The sequence below is a fragment of the Manacus candei genome, unplaced genomic scaffold, assembly GCF_025592945.1.
Source record: "Manacus candei isolate 608988 ecotype Guabito, Panama unplaced genomic scaffold, ASM2559294v1 h1tg000026l, whole genome shotgun sequence".
Lineage (NCBI taxonomy): Eukaryota > Metazoa > Chordata > Aves > Passeriformes > Pipridae > Manacus > Manacus candei.
In genome coordinates this window covers 549,241-560,056 of record NW_026138074.1, presented here as the reverse complement: position 1 = coordinate 560,056, position 10,816 = coordinate 549,241, and the positions used below count along the sequence as shown (strand labels likewise).

General features: G+C 40.7%; 1 protein-coding gene across 1 annotated transcript; it reads right to left on the bottom strand.

Annotated features, from left to right (window-relative positions):
- Positions 1 to 1,723: 1,723 nt before the first annotated feature.
- RP9 (RP9 pre-mRNA splicing factor) lies at positions 1,724 to 8,363 on the bottom strand. Its single transcript, XM_051789174.1, has 6 exons — positions 8,123 to 8,363; positions 6,462 to 6,492; positions 5,576 to 5,705; positions 5,168 to 5,259; positions 3,650 to 3,711; positions 1,724 to 2,513 (listed from the first exon to the last, which is right to left on the bottom strand). Exons 1-6 carry the CDS (start codon positions 8,323 to 8,325, stop codon positions 2,294 to 2,296), a joined length of 738 nt encoding a protein of 245 aa, XP_051645134.1. The 5' UTR covers positions 8,326 to 8,363; the 3' UTR covers positions 1,724 to 2,293.
- Between the last annotated feature and the right edge of the window lie 2,453 nt (positions 8,364 to 10,816).

The following is a 10,816-nucleotide window of genomic DNA, read 5'->3' as shown; positions in this document are numbered from 1 at the left end:
GCTACTTGTCATGAGTTTTGGTAAAGACCTACATGTATGGGATATGATTAGAGATCTAGAAAAGTGGAAAGGATATAGGGAGAAGGAAGAGGAATTCGCTGTTCACATAACTTTACAGTGCAAGAATGAAGGTATATGAAATTAAACTAGCAGGAAGCAGTGTGAAAGCAAATTGTTACAGATTAATAATTAGTGAAGAAGAGTTCACTGCTGAAGGAAATCACAAGGTTTGCAGGAAGTGACTAGATGTAAAGGAAAAAATTTATCCAAGCCTATTAAATACTAAAATGTATTATTCAGAGTAACTGCACTACAAGTGGTAGAGGCTGAGAGAGCATTTCAGGTGAATATCAGGCTTCCAGTGTCTATCCAATGATCACCCATGCTATAAAAGCATGGATCTTCTCAGCACCAACTGTGGCAATACAAGAAATACAGAATGGTTTGGGTAGGAAGTGACCTTAAAGATCATCTAGTCTCAATTCCCTGCCAGAGGAAGGGACACCTTCCACTAGACAAGTCTGCTCAAGGCCCAATCCAACCTGGCCAAGAGAATCAGTCCATTATATCTCCCCATGCTATTTCAGCTGTTAAAGCTTTTTCTGGTGAAAGCCAGGAACTCAGAATTTGCTCATGATGACTATCAGGAATCACCAGTAAATCCCATCTCAGGGACTTTGCTAAATAAAGGATAAAATACAACTCCACAAGCTCTGGGAATACAATGAAGAATCTTTTTGTAAGCAGCCCTTGTCTATCTTGGTTTTTTTCAGAACATTTTGTGACTGATAAGGAATGGGGGTTTATTTTTACTTAATCATTCTTACACATGTAGGAGGGGAAAAACCCCAATTTATAATTTCCCTTGATTTCTTTTCCAAAGCTCTCAGGAGAAAATAAAATATCCTGGATGCATTTTGGTCTATGGTTCCTTTGTTTCACTGTTAATGTTTGCTCTACTATCTTGGAGCTTTACTGGGGGGAGTGTTCAGTATTAGTATAAGCACAGAGACTGAATTCTATAGAAGTCCTTTCAAAGCAAATCTAGTTTTCTCTCTCCTTTTAACGAGTACCAGTGTCCACCATCTAGTCCCTCAAATTGCAGCTTTGTACCAATGTATCTTGAGGTTTCAAAGAGGGATGATTACTGTAATGCTGTTTATAGCTATCTTCCTCCTTAAGTCTGCAAGATTATTTAAAAGAAAACCATAGTAATATGTAAGGTCTATGATGTACACAAAACTTTCTCTTCTTCCTGCTTACAAGTTCTTTACTACTGCTCTGTGGCTTACATTCACAGAGTTGAAAAACATTTTGAAAGATACATTTATATTTTTGTGAGATGATTCACAAAATGTTACTTCATCGAATAATTCTAGTAAACATAAAAAGTAGGTTGGAATTTATTTCCCCTAAGCCTTTTTAAAAGGAAACACCCCCCCCATTTGTATCAAAACAACTGATACTGAAGTATATGCAGAAATTAATCTTTTTAATTTCTTACATGAAACCCCTCTTTTTAAATAACTAAAACCACTACCTCCTTACAATAAAGTTGAATATCTAACATCATTACACTTGGCTCCCACTCTTAGAGTTTAGAGAAAACTTTAGATGTTTCAGAACCGTGCATGTTAATGGTGATGATGTTGAGGTTTTGTTACACACACACAAATCAAGTCTCGCTGATGCTGCAATTTTGTCTTAAAGTAAATCCCCTTGATTAACTTTTTCCCCCTTCAGCAGTACTCTTTATTTAGCTAGCTGCCAATATTAGGATAAGTACACTGAACTTCAGCACGTATGTGGAGAAAAAAAAAATACAGTACAACCTGCTTATTATAAGCACTGTAAGTGAACTCTCAGTGCTCTGCATGGTGCAAACTGGAGTCCTGTTACAGTGAGGCTTTGTTTATAATAAAATAACTTCATGGAGAAAAGACACTTCAGTGGACAGTCTGCTAATGCTGCAGATTTGCCGGTGATTCCTCAAAAGTCACCACTTCCTGCTGATGGTCACGTGCGGCAGCGCAGAGGCCCAACTTGACCAGGACGGCTGACCCTTAGCACAGGTTTTACAGCACAAAGATATGGCTGAGCGTGGTTTAACGCAGCTTTCTTCTTTCTGACTGCAGAGGGGCAGAAGAGGATGCCAGTGTAGGCTGCTGTATGCATACATCCGTATGTTCCAAGTTTAACAAAGCCCTTTCTGGTGTTTTCTTCCTCGTTCTTTGGATCTTTCCTTGCAGTTCACAAGTAGAGAGGTCAATGAGCATGCAGCAGGTGACTGCTGTCAGTCAGATTCTGACTTCTCATTAGATTTGGATGATTTACGCTTCCTCTTTTTCTTCTTCTTCTTTTCTTTTTTTTTCTTTTCCTTTTTTCTCTTTTTCTTCTTGTGTTTATGTTCTGAGGAAGTGGAGCTGCTGCCATCTTCATCATCCTCATCGCTGTCATCACTACTATCATCTTCTGAGGTAGAGTCCTCCAGGAGTTGCTTCAGTTGCTGTATCCTGAGTTTAAAAAATGTCAGTGAGAATCCTTTCTAGCTCTCCTCTACCTGTAGTAATTTATTCTAGCTTTTGTGTTTCCTTCCTGGCTCGAGGAATGGAAGCTGCATGCAAAGGGCAGGGGGGCATTTCCTCCTTTGCTTAATTACACTCCTATTACAGATAATATCACAGACTGATAAAAGCAACCCCCTTTGAGACACGCAGATATTGTGCCTTCAGAGACCTTCCATCCCATGGGATAGCAGGTGCAGACTGGCTTACTGGCTTATTTATGTGTGCAAAATAACAAGGCAACAGCTATCACCTGACCACCTGGTGATAAGAAGTTCTACGCTTATCCATACACAGATGCATATTGTGATCATGATATTATTACATTCACTGCCCTGCTGATACAGAGATGATGTCAGTGGAGCTATAGAGTAGGCTCTACTCTGGATGCAGAAGTATTTTTGGAAGGCGCTCTTCCTTTGAACTTTCAAGGATTACTGGCAAGTGAGGGTGAAGTATTTGCTTATTTTATTACTGTTCTTCAGTATCCTCTTCAAGGATTCCTCTCCAAGGAAAAGGTAATGCACCTGCACCAGCAGTGCTGCTTTATGGGCTACCTATAGTTTCTTTCGGTTATTCCACTCATGCAGTTCAAGCAAGAAGGCATTAAAAACTCTGCTGCTTTATATACTAAATAATGACCTCACAAAAGGAGCAACACCAGGTGCCTTGAACTAGCTTTCTAAATCCACCCCTTCATGCCTGCTGAAGGCATTTTGACATACTAAATTTCAGAAAACATCTCAAAAGTCAGTGAAAGAAAAAAAAAATCAAACTGTTTTCTTAGGTCTAAAAAACCTAAACCTAAGTACCTGAATATTATGGCATAAATGAATACAACTCATCTTTAAACTTTGTTTTGGGGAACATTTTGGGGAAGCTAATAGAATTAAAGAGGTAAGAAGTACTACGGAGTCATTATTCAGAAAGCAGAAATGCCTTAGTCTGCCAACATAAAGAAACTGCCATTAAAAAGATGCTCTGAGCTAAAAGTAAGCTTATATAAAAATTTCACCCATACCTTAGTACCATGTTATCAAAATAAAAACTAAATTGAAAATGCAGTTTACTACAGATACACTTACCTCTTTTCCTTTTCATGACGTTTATTTTCCCTTATTATATCGTACATTGGATCTTCATGTGCCTTTAAAGTGGAAAACAGAAAATCCAGTGTTGGTAAATTAAAGTATTTATCACCAACAGTTGTATTTCCTAAAAAAATAAACCACAGCAACCAAATGCAAGAGGCTTTTTATCAAATGATGGAATATGCTGAGCAAGCTCTTAATTCACAAGTATACTCTCAGACTTAACATCGTTAATCTGAACTGGTGTATTTACTTCAGGGAAAGCTTGTCTAATTACATCACTAATGAAGGAGACTCTCCTTAGGTATAATAAATCTTCAATCACAGTTAACTACAAGAATCCCACACATAATCTACGGGAATAGCTAGACATAGATGAAATACTGAGGTTCAAAATAACGAGCTGTACCCTTCTAGTATATTTAAAAAATTTGGATACAAACATACAGGAAAACAGCAACAAGAAATATAAGACAAACAGATAATGGAGTTGTGCTATCGTGCTATGCAGTATTGTTACTGGTTCTTAAATCAGCTAATTTTAATTAAACAAGCAATGCAGCAAAAAATAGCTGTGAAGGAAGATAGCACATAAGCTTTAAGGTGGGTTCATGCCACGCGAGAATGCAGCAGAGATGGGGTGACCATTTCTGTGGGAAGATTAAGCAAACAAGTCCAAGAGAGAGGATACAGCAGGTGCTGACCAGTTAAATGTCAGTAGCAACGAAATGTCAGTAGCAAATGAAAGACATTGGGAATGCACCATGAAGGGCCTTGGACATAGAGCAAGGGTTTGATGCAACAGAGAAGAAGCCCAAGGAAAAATGAAGAATAGAGGCAATCTGGTCATGGGAGAGGGTTAAAAATACTGTTTGTAGTTGCATACAATCAGTATAAATCCAGAATCTGGACAGAATTATCCCAGATTACATTTCTCAAGGACAGAAATGAGGACATAAGCCAGAAAGTGATGAGAGCCTGAAATCTAGATTAACAATGCAGAGCAATGGGAAAAGTTAAAGTGATCACGCAGGAAGAATCTGCAGAACTGAGATGCAGCCTCATGTAGCAAGAAATCAGACTTGTAGACAATGACTGGATTACAGACCTAGACAACAGCATTCATGATGTGGTTGTTCTCAGCGAGAGCAGAAGGCTTGAAGCAGCTGTAATGTGGGCAGCTCAAGCTTGGCTAAACATTTTTTGTTATGTTGACATTTTAATCACAAAAAAATGAATATAATGGTTGAAATAGGTTCTTGAAGATTTTCAATTTAGTTGTAAAAATTACGAATTTTCCTCTTGAAGAGTAGATTTTCTGCAAAGTAGTCAAACATCCAACCACATCTGCAGCTTTTTCTTTATTAGGAGACTGTCGGCATCTATATTATACTAGAGATGGAGGAAAAGTCCTTAATAAAGCACCATCTGACAGGCTTCTCTTCACTTGCAAGGTTATGCATTGTCAGGACTAAAAAAGACAAGCAATAATACTACAATATTTGTACTCACTACTCTAAATTGTTCCAATTTCTGATTGCCTTTAATAAAGAATGGGCATTCTTTATCTCCTGTTCTGTGTCCATAACGTTTACACCTCCAACCTTTAAAAAAAGAAGCAGCAGTGAATTGCACCTCTGAGACAGATCGGAAGAAGTATAAAAAAACCAAACCCACATTTATGCAAAATATTTCCAATCTGTTGGAACAAACAGAGAGATACAAGTACTATGTTGATAAATTTAACGTCCATTAAAATACAAGGCTATTACAGCCTTCAAGACACTGAATGCTTTTATATCAATATGATGCCAATCTACCTGGACCTCATTATCTGTCCAACAACATTCTGCCCTCCCCCCAGAGTAAATGGGTGGATATATTAAGGTCAAATGACACCTGGAATTTTTTCGGGCTTACACTGCATAACTTTGACTTCTTTTCCCAAAGGCATCCAAAGCCCTTTTGTTGGGGCATGTGCCAGGAATTCTCGTGCGCTTTCATTGCCCGGTACATCAGGTATGCAGTCTTCTGGTTTTGTTTCATTCTCCTACCAGAAAAAAGAAAAAAAAAATAAAAAAAAAATATAAGGGCAATAACTTCCTTTTTTTTTTAACTTTGTAAAAATTAATACTTTAAAGAGTGCAGGCCTTTACTTAGTATGAAACCTATCTCCCATTACATTTTTTTTCCATTGTAAGACACAAAGGATCTAAAATTCTTTTTCTCTCACCCTTGAACATTCCAGGCAGAACTTTACTGCCATATTAATTTCATTCCTTCCCATCTATTTTAGTAATTTAAATAAATTATATAAATTAAATATAGATTATGTAAATTAAAACTTAACACACTTCCTGCTACAAGACATGGCAATTAAAAAAACACAGAGCAGTATTTTTTAGGTTAAAAGTACTACACTATGGCTTAGGTATATAAATTTGGCAAAAGTAATTAATGTGATGAAAGGAAAGCACTTGTACAGAAAAATTTAAGCCTAAGCAATGGAGAAGAATCCTGAAAAGTGTGTAATTCAAACTGCAAATCTGCTTTCCATAAATGACTCCCCTCCATCCACACTATTAAATATTGCATGAAGTGAGAGTGCTAAGAGATGATAAAAGAACTGGTCTCCTCCTATCTGATTCTGGGCCCTTCATCTGGATCTGCTTGTAACTGAGGATTCTCTGAGTTTTTCCTGGGAAGCACTTACTTCTCTCTGTAATTTATATAGGTAACACTGACATTTACATGCCTAAAGAACAGGTTGTGTGAAAATCCCTCGTAATGCTAAAAATTTACCAACCTTAATTAGTCCTGGGGGAGGTTTCTCATAGCTGAAAAGCAATAGAAATATTGTTACTCTGCAGCTTAGCAAAGACAAATAAATTGAGAAAATAAAGGTTTTCAATGGTAGAGACTTAAAAGCTTCAGCTTGCATTTCTCCTTAAATTTTACTCTATCACTAATGATCAAGAACTACAGCAGCACATGGATGCAAACTGACTGAGAGTATCTGTCATATCACCACATGTGTCTCTTGCAAACATCCTTCAGATTCACATTCTTGTAGGAGAAAAACTACTTGTTGTGGATGTGTGGTACATTCAATTTAGCTTCAGTTACCATAAATACATAAGTCTCTCCTCTTTTTCTGTACCATTCCTCCCCAAGATCTCACTGACCCAAACTTCTTTACTCCAGCACTGCTAAATCATAGACACAGTCACCAGAAAACATCAAGTTGGACTGTTCCTTACATCTAGCTTTGCCAGCCAAACCTAATACATAACAATTTCATCATCTGTGTATTAAACCTAAAGAGAGAACCCTACTGACCAAAGTACCACATTTCCTGCAGCATTTCTCTGGAGTTAACAGTAGATATACCATTTATTAAAATCCAAACAGCAAACAGGTGCTACACATAGCACACAGCAACTGAGAAAGTGCATGTGCTTAGGATTTAAATGCCAAGGCACTACGAAATGGTCCCGGAGTTTTAGAACACGCATTGCTTAGAAAGATGCAGGCCTGTATAAATGAATTTTTTTTGGGGTCTTTTTTCCCCCCCGAGTCTCATCTGTATTTAAACATATATTGTTTTCCGTAAAGTGCTACCTTTGGGACAGTCTAAAGAGTCATCTTAGAAGTGGACAAAGATTTTTCTGGTTTTGCTTTTCAACGGCACTGTGCAAGACCAGAGTTCTGAAATCCTTTGCTTTATGAAAGACCCTTTTCAACAGGACTTTCCAGCCATGATCTATATGTCAGGACACAAAACATCTCTACAGGCTGTACCTCATTTTAGGCCCTAAGTTTAACGGCATATGCAATATTCTGTCGGCTTAGCTGCACACCTCTCCTACCTACACACCTACAGGAATTCCAGGCAAAATCATACTAATACTATGAGAACAGCAGTGAAAAGGTGGTTAAAGTACATTCATCCTATCTTTATAACAATAACTTTGCAGTGCTGTTTGGTTCACTTAATAACAATTTTTCACTTCCACTTGGAAAAGAAAAAAAATCACGTTCTTGTGAACCTTCTGATCTTTTTATTCCATTAAAATAATAATTCCCTTTCAGTGAAATAACATAAACCTTTTACAGCACCGCGGAAGCCTGATGGAATCATCAGGCAGATCTCAAACATTTTTATCCTAATTTTTAATTATTTTTTTTTTAGTCCACCCTAGTGGAACCACCTCTGCTTCTATGCTGCATCCCTCGGACTTGGAGGAACCTGGACTGGACCCGTTTGTCCCCCAACAAGCCTTCAGTAAGTCGCCCAGCAGCCCTTGCAGGCGGCCCCGAAGCCCCTGTGCCGACCCACCCTTAAGGGGACAGGGGAGGAACAAACCCCCCAAAACAAACCCCAGCCCCGCACTGGAAACCAGCCCCAGATGCCGGCGGGGTGGGCTCAGAGCAGCGAGGGAGCCGCGGGCAGCCTCCGCTCCTTACAAAGACTCCAGGTGCTGGATCTTCTGAAGCTGCTGCGCCTCCTGCCTCTTCCGCTTCCTCTCATGCCGCTCCTGGGTCCTGCCGCCGCTCGCCGCGGGCTCCGCATGGCTCTTGGGCCGCGCCTGGCTGCCCCTCGCCGCCCCCTCCTCCTCCTCCTCCGGCCCCTCCCGCTGCCCCTGCCCCCTGGGCGCCCGCTGGGACATCGGCGCTCCGGGCAGACCCGCGGCGGACGGCGGGGCCCCGGCGACGCCCCCTCCCCGCCCTCCGCATCCCGGTTTCCGGCCGCGCGCCGACTTCCTCCTGCGCCGCGTCCCCTGGCACCCCGCCTCCGACCGGCCGGGAAGGGCGGGAGCGCCCGCTCCGTGCTTCCCCCGCCGCAGGCACCCTTCCCGGGAGTTAGGAAGAACGCGTGGAGTGTTCTGCCTTCAAAACGTATATATTAAAAAATCCCCAACCAACCAAAAAAAAAAAAATTCCAACTCCCTAATCATTCCTCCCTTGGAGAAGGGCCACCACTCCGCTCTGGTGAGATGCCGCCTGGAGTGCTACATCCAGCTCTGGGGTCCTCATCGCAAGAAAGGCATGGATCTGTTGGAGTGAGTCCAGAGGAGGCCACCAGGATGGTCAGAGGGATGGAGCACCTCTCCTACGAGGAAGGACTGGGAGAATTGTGTTTGTTCAGCCTGGAGAAGACAGAGCTTCAGGGTGACCTAATTGTGACCTTCCAGTACCTGAAAGGAGCCTACAAGAGAGCTGGAGAGGGACTATTTCTGAGGACATGTAGTGACAGGATAAAGGGGAATGGCTTCAAACTAGAAGAGAGTAGCTTTAGACTAGATATTAGGAGGAAGCTCTTTGCTGTGAGGCTGGTGAGGCACTGGAACAGGTTGCCCAGGGAAGTTGGGCGTTCTCTGTCCCTGGCAGTGTTCAAGGCTAGGTTGGATGGGGCTCTGAGCAACCTGTACTAGTGAAAGGTGTCCCTGCCCATGGAGGGGAGGTTGGAACTAGATGATCTTTAAGGTCTTTTCTACCCAAACCATGCTATGATTCTATGATCCTGTACTTGCCAGTGACCAAAATACATGCAGGTGGAAGGAGAAGGTCAACGTCCAACATATGCAAAGCTGAATTTTTTTTTCTTTCTTTTCTTTTTTTTTTGAATGGGCAGGTTTGTGCCACAGACAGTACATGTTGGTTATGAGGCAAGGTCTAGCCCCATGAAGTCTCTAAATAGAGACTTTATTTTAGAAGCAAACCCATCGAGGTCTGGGCCATGTTACTGCAGCAGGAGCTACCTGATAAGCAAAGAGCAACCTCCTCTTCAGTGTATGAGCACCCTACAAAGAGTAGGGTAGAGTCAAATCTACATCCAGGCTTTGCAGTTTCCTGCCCCAGCTGTGATCTTTCTGTTGGAGGATGAGGAATAGAAGTAGGTCAGTGTTGGGGAGGCAAAGTTTAAATTTCTACTGTACTTTCATGTTGAAATTCAAGATGAGAATTTCATGTTGAAATTCACATGAGATTTGCTCAAGAGCTGAGTGAAATGCAAAAAATATATCTTAGAAGTCCAGGAATTGAAGGTGTTTATAACTGTGATCGTCTTGGTGCTTTGAAAGTGCACATCAACTGCAAAGGATGGTAATTGCTATTACAGCACCCTGTGATTCTGAGGTACAGTAATACAAACACAGTCCTGAGAAAGCCTGTCTTTTATGAGGGAAATAGCAATCTTGCAGATTTTTTAACAATTACTAAACAAGCAATACTTTAATATTATTTTAGCTTCTACTTGGTAAAACCTTATTTGGGACAAGAGATCATGTGTCTTGTTTCTCACTTGCATTTAGCTAAGTGGATGCCATTGTAATTTGAGATCCTAGAAAACTATTTCTGTCCAGTTAATTGCCACAGTCTTTTGCAAGGCTGTGGTGCTTGTTTTAAGGTTTAAACAAAATCATCCAGCTTTTGCATGCCATGACACTAATGTATACTGCTAATGAAGATTTTTACTTCATACATCAAATTTTGTAGGTTTATTGGCACTGGAAAGAATGCAGCGGCCCTTCTACCACAGAACAACACTCAGCAGCGAAGCCATATATACTTCTCCAAAAAACCCAACTCCTGCTCTTCATAAACTAATTCCAAGGTATCCATCTGGCTGAGATGTCATGAGAGGGTGCATAAGTTGTGAGTAAACCTTTTTCCTTCATCCCATGCGTTTGTAGTCACCTTGTGTGTTTTGCTTAGCAGTTGGCCTTTACAGAGTTTTATTAGTAGCCTTTATTTGGACCTAAACTCAGAAGAACAGGCTGAGTTGCTGCCACGTCTTGAAACGGCAGATCACAGCAGATGAACCGAGGTGCAAAACTTAATGAGGATCTCTTGTCTAAAGTCAGAGGCAAAATCAGTTTATCTGCTAATCTGAGTTAAATGTCTGTGTATGAGGCAAATGCAAGGTGATGTGAATTAAGATAATCCACTGTGAAGCAAGTTAAGCAGATGACTTGATATTTGCTGGAGGTGAAGAGATTTGCTGCTGTGACACTCCTAGTGTGTGGTAACATGTCAAATCTCAGTCAGTCCCTTACATGGTCACGTATCTTCAAGCAACAAGTGAGGCAGGAGAAATATTTTTAGGTGTTGCAACTACATTTAAAATGTCTGAAAGAAATCATATGAGACACAGTATCA

What these genes read in the sequence shown, in the direction of transcription:
- RP9 (XM_051789174.1), bottom strand. Translation starts at nt 8,325, where the DNA reads ATGTCCCAGCGGGCGCCCAGGGGGCAGGGGCAGCGGGAGGGGCCGGAG. An exon ending in CTCCCCCAGGACTAATTAAG is followed by an intron (nt 5,706 to 6,461) that starts GTTGGTAAATTT and finishes TTTTTCTGGTAG; the next exon opens with GAGAATGAAACAAAACCAGA. An exon ending in AATTGGAACAATTTAGAGTA is followed by an intron (nt 3,712 to 5,167) that starts GTGAGTACAAAT and finishes TCCACTTTAAAG; the next exon opens with GCACATGAAGATCCAATGTA.